This window comes from Phyllostomus hastatus, unplaced genomic scaffold (genome assembly GCF_019186645.2).
Source record: "Phyllostomus hastatus isolate PE091 unplaced genomic scaffold, TTU_PhHast_1.1 phas_scaffold_78, whole genome shotgun sequence".
Taxonomy (NCBI): domain Eukaryota; kingdom Metazoa; phylum Chordata; class Mammalia; order Chiroptera; family Phyllostomidae; genus Phyllostomus; species Phyllostomus hastatus.
Window position 1 is genome coordinate 108,800,912 of NW_025334041.1, and position 18,080 is coordinate 108,818,991.

General features: G+C 37.8%; 1 protein-coding gene across 1 annotated transcript in view; it reads right to left on the reverse strand.

Annotated features, from left to right (window-relative positions):
* Positions 1-14,757, reverse strand: part of EML4 (EMAP like 4) — a 127,723-nt gene extending 112,966 nt beyond the window's left edge. Inside the window, exon 1 of the mRNA XM_045827718.1 lies at positions 14,454-14,757. Coding sequence (XP_045683674.1) covers positions 14,454-14,478 — 25 coding nt within the window. The 5' untranslated portion in view covers positions 14,479-14,757. The remainder of the gene's footprint in view (positions 1-14,453) is intronic.
* Positions 14,758-18,080: the final 3,323 nt, after the last annotated feature.

The window sequence follows — 18,080 nt, forward strand, 5'->3', positions numbered from 1 at the left end:
AAAGGCAGGTGAAGAAAACAATGTTCAAACCCATGCTCTAAAGACACTTTCTCATACAACTCTTAGAAATGTGTCTTTATCTTATCTGTTGGTTTTAAAATTCCTTCATTTCCTTAGGGTATATGGCAATTCTGTCAATATCTTATATATATGTAACACATAATACAACAAGGACATAAGAAACAAGATAACAAGAAATGAGGCAAGAAAAAAGATACTGAGAGGATCCACATAAGATTCCAAAAATTAGCCCTGGCTGGTGTGGTTCAGTGGATTACATGCCAGCCTGCAAACTGAAAGGTCCCTGGTTCAATTGCCAATCAGGGCACAGGACTGGGTTGCGGGCCAGGTCCGTAGTTGGGGGCGTGTGAGAGGCAACCAATCGATGTTTCTCTCTTACATCTATGTTTCTCTCCCTCTCACATTAATTTCTAGACACCTAAAACAACTGCCTGAGGTAGGTCAGAACACTTAAAACTATACCAATGGTTTTCAAACTACTGAAACAACTTCTTTGTTGTTGCTGTGAGTCTTACCCAAAAAACATCTAACATCACCTTGTAAGGTCTTGATCCAAAAACATCTAACATCATCTTATAGGTGCTACTACTAAACAGCTGTTCAGAGCACAGCAAATAGCTTGAACTGCTTTACATACCAAAGTAGGTGTTAAGGTCCGGAAAGAAAGGGCCAGAAGGTGAAAGAGGTGACCTCATCCTATCCACACAACCCACTGTTTGCCTCTACCATCACCACCACCCACAAACAGCTGTTTGGAGATCTCCACAGCATCCTGGGAATTCTCCTTAGTAACTGAATAGGGTTCTGAATTCAGGTTGACAAACAGTGACCTATAGTAATTAAACCTACAAAAAAATAAGATTTTATAGAAATACAATCAATTCTTCCTCCAGAAAAAAATGCTAAAACTAATAAAAATACATGTCCAAACACATAAAAGTACTAATAAACAACACAATCAATCTTATATGTAAATGATAAAATGACAAATCAAGAATCTGAGAATGAACACCTAAGAAAATATATAAATTCCCAAACCCTGTAGGATCAGACACAGTGACTAAGATGCATGATTACAAAGTAGCCTTAGTACAATTGTCAATGTTTTACCTACCTGCTTTTGTGTCCTCAAGATTACTTTTCTCTAAGCTTATGTGGATACAACCAAACCTCACAGAGGTTCCATCACCATCTATGCTATGACAAAAAGGACAGTATGTTTTGAATTGACAATGCATATATCAATGTTTAAACAGGAGTCATTGATGTCATAAGAGTGAATAATTTAGTGAAGATTATTTATTATCTATCTCCCCTCACTATAATATAAGCTTCAGTAGAGCAAGTATTTTTGTTTCTTTTGTTCACTGATATAGTCCCCATATAAAAACAATTCCTGGTGTGTAGCAGTTGCTGAATAAATATTTGTTGATCAGATTTTAATTTGGGGAGATATAGTTAATTTCAGTCACCAAAAAGCTGTCACAGGTATTACTACAATCATCCCCGTATGAAGGGTCGTAATAACAGGTTCAGTCTTACTTCATCTACTTAACAGTTACCTCTGAGAGTATTTTTTGAGAAGCAATTAAGATGTTTCACTCCTTTAGAAAAGTATTACCGTTAATTTATGTAAACTGCTGGTGCAGTTCCTGAAATCATAACTGCCTAACTGTTAGGTCCTTTGCCTTGCTATCCCTTTTCAAAAAGTTATCCATGTGAACCAAATTTCTTGAAGTGTCCACAAACTACAGCATCAATGACTACTACGTCCTACAGCAAGTACATATACTATAGATCATAGACTAAATAATCATAGGACTCATACTCCATCAAAGACAAAGCAAATATCTTAGAAAATTAACACTTAAACAGGCAACAGAGAGGATAGAAGTCACTGAGTTCACTGCCTGAAAACACAATGACATCAGGAGGGTACATAATGACAACAGCTCCCCATGGGTTTTTTCCCCCCATGGGTTGGGGGAAAAAAACAACAGAGTGAGCTCTATAGGTAACGACAGTTTGTCATTTTCTCAGGTCTATAACAGCAGGGGGAGAAAGTAAATGTCATTCCTTTAAACTGTTCCCAAGAGCTGAGAGAACCATTGTGAACTAACCTCTATTTTTCTGCTTATACCCTAAACAAACACACACATTTGAAAAAACATAAAAGGCTAAATGGTGGAGGTTTAAGGTAGCCCTCCATGTTTCCAAAACTTCCTATACTTCACCGTCACAATTCTTCCTACTCTGTATTTTAAAAACCTACATTATAAGCTCCATAAGAGCTTTGTTTATAGCTGGAAGACTGCTGAGCACATACCAAGCATTCAATAAATGTTTCCTGAATAAATATTGCCTGAATCCCCCACAAAATTATAAGCTTCATGAGAGCAGGAATTTCGAGTGTCTCATTCACCAATCTATCACTGCACTTAGTGTATAGTGTGATCCAAAGAAGCTAATCAAAACCCACTTACTTACTGAACTTGTTTATGACCAAGAAACAAAAAGAGTTGTGACCTATATGAGACACAAACCTATAACCTTAGCCCAATTAAAGTATGCACATGAACCACAAAGTTTCAGTATGCATACAATCATTAAATCTCATTCACAAACAAAAATATCAAGGAAAGTCAAATACTGATTACTTTCCTAATCAGCTCTCTTTATTCTAAACTTCATTTACCAATACTTTATCTCAAATAATGCACAGTATCAGATCCTTAAAAATCAAGAACTTATGCCAAAGACATCCAAACTAACCACAATTGGAGAGAATTAAAGATAAATGCCGAGAGGTACACAAAGTAGTCAAAGAAAATCAAAGGCAATGCCCCAACTAAACTGAAAACAGGATATCCTTCAAACTTTAAAAGAAAAAAAAAAAAAAGAACCTCCTACTCACTCATCAACAGAAGTCAGTTATGACACTATTCTGGAACAAATGGCTCAAAAAAAAGTGCAAGTTTTGTCATTTGCTCTATTTGTCAAAGACCAGGCTATTACAGTCACTTAAAGATCAGCATAAGACAGTCAATCTGAGATTAGTATGCAAGAGTAAAAAAATAATTTAAGAGAAAATATCAGATATCGACACTAAACAGTTCTGTTTTAAAACAGGAAGTCATCAATTTTGGGAAGTCAGAAAAAGTACATCTCAGAAAAAAAGTTTTTAAAGAAAAATTATATTCTTAATTCTGGAATACTGCAAATATAATACAGTATAATTTGACTCTATAATATACTAACACCCTCACTGATCCAAGGATTTAGCTTAACAAAAGAAACAAAAAAAAAATACAGGGAGCATAAGTGGTCTATAATTTAAAACATACATGTATCATCAAGTTTGTGAACTAAAAGCTCATGCACTTATATTAAGGTCCTCATTCAAAATGTCAAAATGTATTATTTTACTCTGAGAAACATCTGGTATCCTGTTATTCACAGGGTTATCAACATTAGCAATATTTATTAGTTATGATATAGGTGTGCCTATAGGTGTGATACCATACAATTTAAATATGTACAGGTCTTGAACTTTGTTTGGGTTCTTCCTTTTTGAAGTTCAAAACAATCCTTACTAAGTCAAACCAGCTTTGTTATCTGGTTTCCCAGCCCACAGCAGATTTAAAATTGGAAATAAAAAAAGAGACTAGAAACAACAGATCTAGAGACAAGAGACTAGATCTAGAAACAATAACCAATCCAGTAACCATGAGCACCTCTCCAGTCTGGAATACCATCTTGTGCCAAAAGGAACCAGAACTTCTTAGAGAAACCGCAAAATTAGACCAGCATGTGTAAAAGAAAAGTTTGAACATCCTGTCATATCAGAAAGCAAGAAAGCCCACAAAAACTACTAGGATCAGGACTCAGAAGTCAATTTGAAGATGCTCCCATAGGCCAAAGATGGAAAAATCTGAGCATTAAAAAAAAAAAAAGTTAATAGCAAACAGAAATACATCACATACATAAAATCTACAAAGTTCATATATACTTATAGAATATACAGAAAAGAAACATGTTAAATAACACCAAAGGATACAATTAGCACTTGTGTTAAACCCTGTAAGACAAAATGTCTAGTTTCTTTAACAAATTGCAAAGGGAAAAAGAAAAGGGAAGGGAAATAAATATAGATTAAAAGTCTTAAGAGACACAGCAACTGAATACAACTGAATACAATGTATAAATCTTGTTTAAATCCTTATTTAAATAAACCTCTGTAAAATGACACTTCTGGGAAAGTCAGGGATATTTGTATACTTGGTATTAAGAAATTACTGTCAAATTTTAGGCCTGATAATGGAGAAGAATCCTACCTTTCAAGAGATATAGGCTCAAATATTATGAATGAGATTTTTTTAAATAATAAAAAGAGAAAAAACGGTAAAGCACACTGACACTACGAGGCAGCAAGAAAAGCAACTGTAACCGTCTAGAGTCATTTAGCGTGTAGAGCAAACAGCTCTACACAAATAACACAGACCCATGTCTAATGCTCATAATAACCATTAGTCATCAAGAATAAGTTAAATTATGTTCTATATACACAGCTTAAGAAGACCAGATGTTCAAATAATGATGTATTAAAGTTTATATTTGTATTTGCAGAAATACAAATAATCACAATACTTAAAGTGGGGAAAAAAAATGCCTGATTTTGCCTAACGGTACCTTGCTCTCTCAAATAATTGCTGATTGTTTAAATATAGAAACAAAGTAATAAGAAACATCCTGAAGGACTTTTCATTGACAGCAAATACATTCAACCTAATTTACATTAACAATCTAGTCCATGCCTTTAACACAATGTTTAACTGTAAAATACATTATGCAGTTAAAAAATTACAAAACAAACAAAAAAAGTTCACTAACTTGAAATGTTAATCTAAAACTTGAACACTACTTAAAATTATACAAAGTATATATGTGATTCTAAACTGAATTGTGCACATGAATTGTCTCACTGTGTCAAAAAGCAAGAAAGTCTTCCAAAAAATGATGGGATATGTCAAGACAATGCAGAAGCCAGCATGAATGGGCACCCACTAGCCAAAAGGAGTCAATTTGAGTTTCAAAATAAATTGTAGTGGATTGTAACCCACTGGAAAAAAAAATAGAATACCTGAGTCCATAGGGATATAAATAAACCAATAAACTGAAGGTCCAATAAGAAACAGAATAATGACAAAAGTTTCAGAGCACTGCGTACAAAATGCATATTAACTACAAAAAAAATTAAATAGTAATTTTATAGTAGCAAAGCCTCATAGACACGACCTTAATAGAATGATGAAAATAGACATCACTAACAATGGGACAAATCAAAATTGCATGCCACCTGACAGGATACAATGAGACAAAACACAGCTTCACTTCTGTGGCATTTATGCCAAAGATACAGAACTTTATCTAATCAGGAGGAAACATCAAATTTAGGGACATTCTACAATACTTGGCCCATAATCTTGTGAAGTGGCAAGGTCACGAAACCCAAGGAGAAAGACTAAGAAACTATCCACATTGAAGCAGACTAAACAGACAGGACAACTAAATGTAACAATTGAATCTGAATTGAATTTTTTTGCTATAAAAGACATTATTAAGACAATTAGCAAAACCTGTATGGGTCTGAATGAGGACAGACACTACCACCTCCTGGGCTAGGAAGAGGCTGCAAACACATGCTGACAGAGGCCATATAATAAGACAAATACCTAAAACAATTTATGTGAAAAATAGGGACTGAGGCTACTTACCTGACACACCACTTAGTGAGTATATACATCATCTATGGAATGCAAGCCTAGAGTGGCAAGATCATTCCATTTTTTCAAGAGAAACCAAAGATTCAGATTTTTATGTGAATTTTCCCAATCTTTAAAACACTCAAAAGGGCCAAACAAAATATGTCTGTCGGCTAAATTTGAACCACAGCTGCTTCTGGCCTAGACGCATGTTTCCCAAACTGAAGCCTAGGGATAAAAGGAAACCACATGATATACACGGAACATATTCTTGGGAGCCACAATTTATCCCAAGAGTTTGCCTGGAATTTTCTGGGACGGGATATTTCTATTTCCATATTTTTAAAATGTTATATTATAGAGTAGAATGCGAAGTTCACATGATTTTTTAAAACTTTTCAGTTGAGAGTAATTTCAAGCTTACAGAAAAGCTGTAAGAACAAGAATACTACAAAGAATATCAATGGTTATTATCAAATTCACCTACTCTGAACATTTTACTCACGTATTTTATTTGCACTTGAGCATCCTCCCATCCTCTCTTGTTCCCTCCCTCTCTATATGTGGCTATGTATACATACATACATTTATATGTACATATATAAAACACATATACATATTACATAATTTTTCCTAAACTACTGGAGAGTAAGTTACATATATCATGGCTCTTTTCCCCTGAAAGCTTCAGTGTGTATTGCCTGAGAATAAAAATATTCTCTTACATAATATTGGGATAGTTATCAGTAAATTTAATATTGATGCAATACTTTTACCTAATTTACCATCCACTTTCTCATTTTTGCCAAGTGACCCTTCCAGGGGTGTCCAACCTTTTGGCATCTCTGGGTCACACTGGAAGAAGAGTTGTCTTGGGCCACACATTAAATACACAAACACTAACAAAAACTGATGACCAAAAAAAGGGTCCATGCATAACTTTGGCAATACCCACCACCACAGATAAGTGAAAAAGTTCTCACTTAATAACTCCAATAATTATGCAGTGGCCCTTTCAGTAATCTTTTAAAATCATTGAGCAGGTCCCAAGTTTGTGGTCACTAATATAGAAAATGTACATATATAAGTAATAAAACTTAGTATAAATTTTAGTAATAACACCAAGTAATGTTTTAAGTAAATTTATGATTTTGTATTGGGCCACATCCATAGCCATCCTGGGCCGCATGTGGCCTACGGGCTGGACACCCCTGCTTTACAGCATTAGCCCCTCTAATACAAGATCCAGTCTAGGACCAGGTACTGTAAGTAGTTGTCATGTCTCTTTAGTCTCCTTTAATCTGGAGCATTTCCACAGACTTTCTCTGTCTTAATATTTTTTATAAAAGGACAGTCTCTTCACCCTTTTAAAAAACAGATGTTCCCCAATTGGAATTCAGTGTTTCCTCATGATTAGATTCAGGCTATGCATTCCTGGCTGGAGTACTACATAAATGATGTATTCTCAGGGCATCGCATTCAGAAGCACACAATGTCCACTGGTGCTATTTATTTTGATCATGAACTCAAGGTGTTATCTGATTTCACCACTGTATAATGTTACTATTTTCCCCCTTGCAACTAATAAGCCATATATAGGGAGATATGCTTAAGACCATGCAAACATCTTGCTCCTCATCAAAATATCTCCTAGATTTAGCATCAGTGATTGCTATGTGAATTAATCCTTATTATAATGGCTGCAAAATTATCATATGAATTTTTAAGCTAAATAAACTCCAAGTTTTGGCTACATTCCCAGACCCCAAGGTGTAAGCGCTCAGTCTCCCGCACTTGAGGAGCACCATAGTGTGATGGTATGTGCGCAAGACTAGAACAGTCAGGCCCAGCTTTGGGGGGGTAGGGGGGAGTGTGCTTGAGCCATGCCTTGAAGACTAGATACATTTTAAGTAGCTAGTGAGGGGGAGAACCAGTCAAGAAACAAACTTCATCAGGAAAGCTAGAAACACAATATGGTGAATTATTTTGCAAAAAAAAAAAAAAAAAGCAAATAACACACCCCATTCTATAAGTTTTATAAAATCACATTTCTGTATACTGAGTTTGCCTCAATTAAACCGATGCTAGAACTACAGATATATTTTTGCTGCTTTTGACAAGAACTACATTCTAATTATTATATTCAGATTCTAAAAACCTTAAAAACAGAGAACACATTTCATTACAACTACTTCAGATTGTTCACCCCCCATTCACGCATGTTGTCAGCCTCTCAAAAATAGGGATCAGCCATTAGAAGTGTATCTTTCCTCTGTTAAACAGAGTAGTAAATAAATTTTACATTGCAATTTGAAAGCAAAAATATGAAACTGAAAAGTTTCTTGAAGCAATATCATGTGAATCACCAATGTTTTATAATCTCTTTTCCTTTCCTCCTCGTCCTCATCCTTTTTAGCATTGGTCTTGACCCCAAAGAAATCGACTTTTAAATCCATAATAATATGTCATACATGAGATTTGCACTTGAAAAACAACCCCCCCAGAACCCGACACAGAACTCTTTATCAGACTGCCAACAAAATTGGGAACAAAGTTTTCACTCGTTTTAGGTGAAATGAGAAAAATAAGAACGATATAATGAATTATTTAATATTTAACATAATGAAGCCCTGGCTGGCGTAGCTCAGTGGATTAAGTGCGGGCTGGGAACCAAAGTGTCCCAGGTTCGATTCCCAGTCAGGGTACATTCCTGGGTTGCAGGCCATAACCCCCAGCAACCGCACATTGATGTTTTTCTCTCTCTCTCCCCCTCCCTTACCTCTCTAAAAAATAAATAAATAAAATCTTTAAAAATATATATTTAACATAATGAGTTTTTAAAGGACTGAATTCTGAGATTGTGTATGATAATCTTTTTAGCCTTCAAAGTTATTTCTCTTATGAAATAATGGTAAAGGTTATTATAAGTTGCAAATTATATACTGGTCCCCTAATTTCTTCCCCAAATTTTATTGGATCATGAAGTCGCCACTGTTCTGCTATGAGATTTCAAAGACAACATGAGAGTGTCAGCCTTCAACAGGTTTATACTTTGGGTGGAAAAATGAGACTTACAGTAATTCTAAGACTTGTAGTAATTATGTATACCTTGTAAGAAGAGATATTGTGTTAAGTGCCTGAAGAATGCTCCTATGTTAAAAGTTCAAGGGTAAAAACTTTTGGCTGCCAATGACAGGAACAAATAAGGGTTTTTAGAAAGGAATATCTGAGTTGAGCCTTGATGGGTACTGAGAATAGTTACAGGGATGAAAAAATACCTACCAAATTTGGGAAACAAGAAATACACCATTTTGGCCAGTATATATTAAGACAGCAGAAAGAAATAATGGAGGACCTTGAGAACAAGGCTAGAGTGTTTAAAGTTAGTCATTAAGGCCGTGAAGCAAGCTGAGAGTGAATGGCACAATCAAATCACTGCTTTAGGAAAGTTAATCTGAAGCTTCCCTCCTCCCACCCCCGCCCCCTACAATAAATTGAACAGGTGGAAATTCTTGAGGCTATCAATAATCTAAACACAGAATAGTAAGTATCTGAATTGTGGTGGTGAAAAATGCAAGGAAGGGATGGAAAAAAGTGACAAGAATTGACAACCTTAGAAGAGATTTTAAAGTGGTAGGCAAAAGTGGCAGGGAATCAAACATGATTCTGAGATTTCAATCCTAGGTGATACTTACAGACACTGGAAAATAAGGAAAAGAAGCTAGGTTAGAGGAAGAACAGTTCAGATTCAGGTACGTTAGATTTGATGTACAGGTGAGTTAAGAAAAGTCAGTAATGGGGTAGAGAAAAGAATATTGGGCTCCATCAGAAAAATCTGAGTTCAAGTTAAAAAAATAAATTGTCAGGACCCAATGGGGGGGGAACCCCACCAGAGAGCAAACTTGTATCTATAGTATGATTTTAACTATCCAAAAAAAGTAGGCATAGAAGAAGCCTAAAAACAATCACATCAACATATTAACGTCAGATGCATACAGATGAGCTAGAAATAAGATAATTTATTTTTCTATATTCTTTTGTACTGTTTTCATTATTTAAAATAATAAAATAACAAACCTGACAAATTAGTCTCCAACACTCCCCTCTCCCAGCAAAGTAGAAGAAAAAATATGAATTCAAATAGTCTTTTTTAAAAAATTGTAAACTCTCTGAACCTCAGTTTCCTCATCTATGTAAGGGAAATTTCTTCTCTCCCCAGGTTAATTAGATGAGATAAAGCTTTCTATAAACTACATATCAATAAGCAAAGTTAAGGCATTACAATAGTCTGAGACAGCTAAATATACTGCAGATTAGGAATCTTTCACACTGAGGCAATGTTGATGAGGTAAATTATTTCCTTACTTTTGGTAACATCTTAGATTTCATCTGTTTTAAAATCAAAATTTTCTTCTCAAATTTCTTATGCACATTGAAATTTTACGTTATAGAAATGGACTCATATACATGAAATTAATAGAGTACTTTTACTATGTGTTATTCCAACTTAAGCAGAAAAAACCCTAGTAATATTATTCCCTAATATTTGAACTGCTAAATAAATTACTTCATTGTTTTAAAAAGCCAGGTTCTGTAGAGATAAATTTAGCAATCTGCAAATGTTCTCTCAGAAGTTACATGCTTGATACATTAATGGCACAGGATTAGAATGGCCATTCTAAATGGTGCTTCCCTCCTTATGCTTAAACATCTCTAAATATCTATTTAAAACCAGAAAGTAAGCTCCTAAAAGCAAGAAGCCTGTCATAGATTTGTCCCTCCCACAAAAACCACCAAACATAGTACTGGTCACAAAATAGGTGTTAACCTATACACATGTACTCTGGCTAACTCGTGTTACAGATGTTGTACTGACCACGTAAGAGTTACCACTCCTGTCACGTTATATACATAACTCAAGCCTGTATCTTCAGCCTTACAACCACCAATAAGTAATTAAACGTTACGAAAAAAATTCCCAATAATGTTATTACATAAGAAACATTTTTATGTGACTAAATATATAAAGAATGCTTTGGACTAGATTAATATATAAAAATCATAGACTGCATTGTGCCTTTAAGAAAGCAAGAGTAATTGAGAGAAGAATCATAGTTCTAATACTGTAATAGAAAAAAGATTTTTTTCTTAAAACTTTTCATAAACTGAAGTATACTGCTATTTGTTCACATACCCTGTACCCAGAATGTTGTTTCTTATATATACTAACCCTACGATTTCATTCATTACAACTTTTCTTTAAAAAAGTTGAGATTTGTTCCGTTTTTTTTCTTTAATTCTTCAGAGCAGAAATAGTTAAAACTGACGTAGTTAACTGTATGTTGTCTTTAAAATATAAACACTGATTAACCTCTAGTAAATTCCAAGGTAGAACTCTTAAAATGAAAGCCTTTATTACGAAAAAAGGATGTTAAAAAGACTAGGCATGAAATGCACCTATCCCCTGCCTTATGAAAATTAATAAAGCAGCCATGTCAACAGCTTCCCTCTTTTGAACATATACTGAGATTTAAAATATATACTATATATACAATTTGTAGATGTGTATATATGTATATGGTGATTTACAAGCAGGACATCAAGATAGATTGTTTAGAGTACTTGCCCCCTCACTAAGTTTTTAAAAAATTGCTTCCAAAGTGTTGCCATTTTTAATTACCATAATTCATAAACTAAAGGACACTAGCCTAAGGGAAATTCCAGAGTACAAGCACCTGCCAGCCAAGTTGCCTGAAATTCATCAGCTGCAGAGATTAAAAGCATCCCTTAGCTGTTTGTACATAAAAGTAAAGTTATATAACCGGTCTATGCTTTCAATGCGGTGCATATAACATAGCCAATCGATTATTCATCTCAATGATTTAAAAAATCACTACACACAGTTTTAACTGCCATTAGATATTTTATAAAATGCACGTAAGTGTCTTCCTTATCTAAACATTCAACAATCAAGGGTACAGTTTAAATTTTAAGTTTTTCACTTACAAAATGATTCATCATAAGATCCCCTTAAATATCAGTTTCTCTAGAACCATTCTGTTTATAAAGCACTTAACTTTTCCGCTTATAAAAATATAGTTTTTTTTTCACATTTTTTTAAGAACCCATCTAGCACATACACTTCCTTGAGAATAAATAAACGCTTTCAATACTTGTGACCTCAGAAGAACTTCACATGTTTTGAATTCCTGTTTGGTTAAATAAAAGTTTTTAAACATCTACTGGAATACAAGTGCTTGCCTTTACATTCATGGCTGTCCTAATAAAATAAAGATCAATGTAACTTTCGGCTCTAGACTAATGAACTGCAGGGAACAGAAACAAGGAATTTGGCAGGAGCTGAGCAAAGCTCTGTTTAAAGGCTACCAGTAAAATATACCAGCACAACCCCTCCCCCACCCCAACCCTTTAAGGTTTCAATTAAGATGGGGCCTAGTTTTACTCTTACAAGGGGGGGGGGGCAGAAAGAGACAGCACAGTGCTCCCACTGAGAAGCATCTTCATCAGAAGCAGCTCCAGAAATACTCCCTCCGCTGACACAAGTTCCTCTCTTTTGGGGCCAGCATCACCCCTGTTCCCAATCAACACTATAGCTAAAGAAAGGAAAAGGTGCACCAATGTACCACCCCAAGGATGGCATCAAATGAGTAAGAACACATCCAATATTGGGGTGAGCTCTAACACTCTTTATGAAACACAGGAGCCCTAACTGAAATCCATCATCTATCAGTCTCTCATATAAGTTGCCTCAAGAAATGGTAAGAAGGGATACAGTTATTTAACAAGGTATATCCACAATGTCAAAATAAACCTTAGTGCCCCAACTGGTGAGAAACACTTCCTCAAAACACTTCCAAAAGTGCTCAGAACCAACAGGAGAGTAGAACAGCTAATTCTGTGAGTACCAGCGACTCCACCATTCCTATGACTCCACCATTCCTATTGGCTAAGGAGCCAAGAGGGCAGACAGCTGGGTCCCCCTGCCTCCCCCAACATCCCTAAAGACATTCAATTTGGACCCTATACATGACCACCCATTTGTGGACTATATAAGACAAGTCTTTCAGTCCAATGGAATTAGCAAATAGATTGGGACAGAAGACCAAAAAAAAAAAAAAAAAAAAAGGCAGTGAAAAGTTGATGCCCCTTTAAAAGGAACCCAAGGATGAAAACAACCTCACTATGTAAGGAATTATAAGACATCAAAGGTTAGATAATGGACAACAGGTGCCTTTGGGGAGGAAAGAGTAACACTCAGTTGCCTATTTTAGGATTTCACTCCACACACTCTAATGTGTGCTTTTTTTTCCCCTCCCCAGAGAAAGGATCAAAATTACGGTTTTTCTAGTTAATACTTATGATGAGTTCATTACTCTTGATTTTGTTTTTTTTTTTACTTTAGATTAAAAAATCCATCTAATCCCACATGTCTGAATAAAGTATTGCCCATGGCCAGATCATGTACTGATCCATGAACATGAACCAACTAAGGATATATTATCAAGAAATGCAAAAGAAAGGTGTCTGAATACAAGCTACCTCCAAATATATTACTCAAAATACAAATACAGCAGCAGGTATCACATAACTGCAGTATCAGCCAAAGCAGAAACCGTTTCTCTCACCATCTTAACAATTGAGCTCAATCTTTACAGTAACCAGATTTCAGTGGCCTCAAAGAACAGTAATTCCAGACACAGGTTATAGGGCCCTGAGTACCAGCCTGGAGTTCTGATTCCCGTAGCCAGTTACAAAATTTACTACCTTTATTTGGGTGAAAGGGGACACAAAGGATACTTGAGCCTACTTAACAACCTCTCCCTTTCTCCATTCCACAAACACAACATATTCCAAAAATGGAGAATCCTTTCTTTCCCTGATAGAGGCCCCCTTTCCTATGCATTCATTGGGCAGGATTACTCCTCCCGAGCACGCGTGCAGAGCCAGAAAATACTTCTCCTTTCACTCCTCTTAAAGAGGGTCCCCCAACACAGATACACCTCTTCCTTTTCTGTATTAGGCAAATGATGCTTCAGTTTTTCTGGTTCTCTCACCACTGCAAAATGTTCAGAGAAGTGAAGTGAAGTGATCAGTTACTGAGAGATGCAAGAAGTCTCCAAATTTAAAGTGAAGACTTGGGGGGGGCGGAGTGCCCCCTTCCTGAGAAGGAACGGAATCCCCACACTAAAAGGGAGCCTCTGCGTGGATAAGGGGTGTCCCCACTCTGAGAGTTCGGGTGTGGAAAATGGGAGGAATATTGTACTGTGAAGAGGGGTCAGAGTTTGCGAAGGGATGTCCCAACCACGAAGGTGGTTCTGTGGGGGGAGCCGTGAGCGTACGGGGAGAGGTGTTACCAGCTACTGGGGCCTCTCTGAGAGAAGGGGTTCTCACTTTTGGGAAAGGAGGGCCAGGCACTGAAAGGGGGGGAGCTGAGAGGAAAGCAGGGTCTTACACTGGAGGGCTGAGCAAGGGGGGAGGGGCTCTGAATCCACCGGAGCCTGAGCAGGGGCGGCAGCCTCGAGGGGAACATGTGCAGCATAACTACTGGCATCCCGAGGGGCAGGGTGGAGAACAGGGCCTGGGCTGCATGTGGGAGGAACAAGGTTTCAAACGTGCGCAGGAGAGGGGCGATTTCCCTACCGTACTCACCGAGGCTGCCGGCGAAACCGTCCATCTTGCGGGGAAAGCGCCGGGCTCGGGGCTCAGCGGGGCGGGCACTTCATTCAGCAGACCGACAGAGTGGCCGCCGCTGAGCCTGACCCGCTCGCTCTTTCAGTCACCCGGCTCGGCTCCCAGCCTCTGTCCCCGTCGCCCGCCTGTCCGTCGGTCCGTCCGTCCGCCTCCGGGTAGTTAGTCGCGGCCGCCAGAGCCACTTCCCCGTCAGGTTGAGAGCCGCGCCGCTCCGCCGCCTGGCCAACCTCCCTCCCAGGCAGCAGCCGCGAGTGCCGCGCCGCGCCCCGCCCCCGCGCCCGCGCACAGCGATAGCTCCGCCCCCGCGCACGCCGTCACGTTTCCGACTCCGCCTCCCACGTGACGATAGGGAGGCGGGGTCTTGGCGACCCTTCCTTCTCACCTTGCCTCGGCCGGGTATTCCTCTGCCAGTCTCACGCGGGACTGGTGGTCGCGCTTGCGTGGTGGGCCTGCTGAGGACCTACGACTTGGGTGTGGAAGCTGGTTGTGAATAGGTGGGGATAAAGAAGCGGTCTCCGGCGTGGGATCCTCATGAAAGGATTCTCTCTCTTCGCAGCCCTCGGGGAGACCAAGTCAGGAGCACTCCCCGCCCCTCAACCAAGAGATGGTCATTCTCTTTATGCTGCTAGGACATTAAAGAGGTTACTGAGTGCAGGAAAGGATCCCTTCTGCACCAGTTGGATGAAGGGCAAATAGGGGCGAGTCGTCTTTACCAGCTCAAGGCCACCACAGAGCTACAGCCACAGGACCCAAGACAGCAAGGAATATTAGTGCTGGACAGGACCCAACCGTTCAACTTGCTTCCCCTTTAAGTTGGACACTGAGCCTCAGGACATGACCTGCCCAAGGTCATGGAGCCTGGCAGAAGCAGAACAAGAACCCAGGCTTCTAAACTCCTGCTGGTGTTCTTTCGACAATACCAGGGATGTAAAGCAACCCCTTATAGGGCAGATCATAGGATTACCTACTAGGGAACTTTAACAAAAGATTGAAATGAAGTGAGCTTAAATTTAGGCCCAACTCCATGTGACTCAATAGGTGACAGTCATGCCACTAAACTTATTTGGGCCTCACTTTATTCACTTGCAAATGGGAGGACTGGATTTATAACCAAAACAATAATATACACAGCGTTTATCTTCCTCCTCCCTCTTCCATCCACTCCTCTTCTCCATCCTTTTAAAGACCTTCCTGTGGTTTCCAAAGTCCCTCCTGGGACTTGGTTGTGTGGATCAGAGTAGTAAAGAGGAGAATTTAAGATGCTCAAGAATTAAAATGATCCACACAATAATAAAGAACTGATTTAGGGGAGAATAAGTCATTCTACAGAGAGTTGCAGGAGAGAAGAACAGAATAAAGAAGGGAGATAAGAAATAAGAGGTAATTGGTGGGAGGAAAGGGGAGACAACTGCTTGAACAAAAATAAAAAATAAATATTTTTTTTAAATAAGAGGTAGCAACTGTCATAATGAGAGGGACTGAGAGGAATTAGGTAGTTGAGAGACTTGTTAAACATTTTGTTGCTGTCTTGCAGTATACTTTCCCCCTTCAATGCCTCTTTAAAAATCTTCCCTAAAAATCTAAATTACTTTTCATTTGTTTTTTAGATACAAGACCTGCATGTTTTCTGAGTGCCATATTATGTGGAGACTGGTCATAAAACAGCCAAGATAAATTTAGATTACAGAAAAATAATGCCTAAAGTTTCCTCGTTCAAAATGAATTTACCCAAAGTTTTCCCTGCTATGGACATTTTCATTCCTGTAAGTTTCTGTTAAGTCTAACCACTTAATGTTTAAGGAGGCCTTGATTCTGACACCTGCTGCTCTGTGTCTGCATGCAACCCTCTCTGTCATGTCAGTTAAAAGAATAGGAACTTGCCTTGATATACTGATATGTATTAGTAGTAGTAGTATTTTAATTTTCATCCAAGGATATGTTTTTATTGATTTTAGAGAGAGAGAAAGGGAGAGAAAGAAACATCAATGTGAGAGAAACACCAATCAGTTGCCTCCTGTACACCCCCCAACTGGTGAACAAACCCGCAGTCTAGGTATGTGCCCTGACCTGGAATCAAACCCGAAACCTTTTGTTGTAAGGGACAACCAGCGATATATGTATTATTTTTAAGTCAGAAAAGGATCCACATTTTGTGGGGCTTGAAGGTTGTACTATTTGTGGGGCCCTTTTGAGAAAAACAAGTGCAAAAATTACAAATACAAATTAACTTAAATGGAGTATTTATTTAGACTGAGAAAAGAAATGAATAAATTACACATTTTTAAGAAGTCTGTAAATACTACAGACACAAAATTGAGAGATACAACATTTAATTAACTGCCCAACATATCCCCAATGCTTTTTTTCTAAATCTCTTGGCTGTATATTCTTTGGTTATCTCTTAATATGATGACAATATAAAGGATATCTCTTAATAGATATCCTTTGCTGGCATCCTGCTATATGACAGGTTTTGTACCCGAGTGCTTTATACACCTAACCCCATTTCAATGTCACAGCAAGCCTAGGAGATGAGTATTATGAACGTGACAGTGATTTTTAAAATAACTTTTTAATAGGATAAAAAGATAACTTAGTTTTTAGCATGATTAATCAATTCATCTTTATTGATAGCTGAGATGGGTAAAAATCATTTCATATGTATAGTACAGGCTGTTTGTAGTATTGCTTCAGGAATTCTGATTGGTTCTATTTCACATGGTACCCATTTTTAAAAAGAAATAAAATATATGGTGAATTTTAAGTTATGCATACTGCATTATTAAGTATATTCCCGACAGGAGAGAATTTCCGTTGTGGTTTGACATTAACAAGAACCAAAATTTCCTTACCCTTCACTTACAATTATACATATCTGGTGATTAGAAGAGTTTTCCCTAGACTAGCTTCTGGCTCATGTTTCAAACCTTGTTTCTCCCACACTACCTGCATACTTAAGGTGCCAGCCATATGTTCATATCACATTATAACCCCTAGCCCTGCACCTCCATGACAGGATGTTAGGGGTCGTCAGAGTATTCCTGGAATCTATTGCTAAATGAAAACAGACAGCAATAACTGAAGTGTAAGTGAGACTATAGTGGAAAGGCACCCTAGCCTGGAGCCTTGGAAGAAACACATGGAGCTTATTTCATAAAACATGCCTGTTTTAGTTACTTTTATTTTTACAAAAGTAATCCATGCTCATCCTAACTAGTGAAGCCAACCAAAAGGTTTTTTATTTAAAGGCAAGGACACCTGTGAAATAAAAGCTCAATCAGAAAGAGAACAAATGGAGAAATACAGCAGTCGTGTATCCAAAGTAATTCCAGAATCCTGCTGGGATAGGTATTATGAAAGGTAAGGAAAGTTCTTCACTTAAATATCAGTGTTCTTTCCAAGGATTCCCTTGTCCATTGTACTCCTCGACCCCTGTCTTTGCTGGTCTGCAAAAGGGTGTTGGGAAGTGTGCCTTCCCTACAGACTGCTCAGCTCACTTCCTACCGGAACAAATATGAGATCCAAACCTTACTTTCCAACTCAAATGATGAAAGGATTTGTTCGACAACATGATCCCTCAAAAAC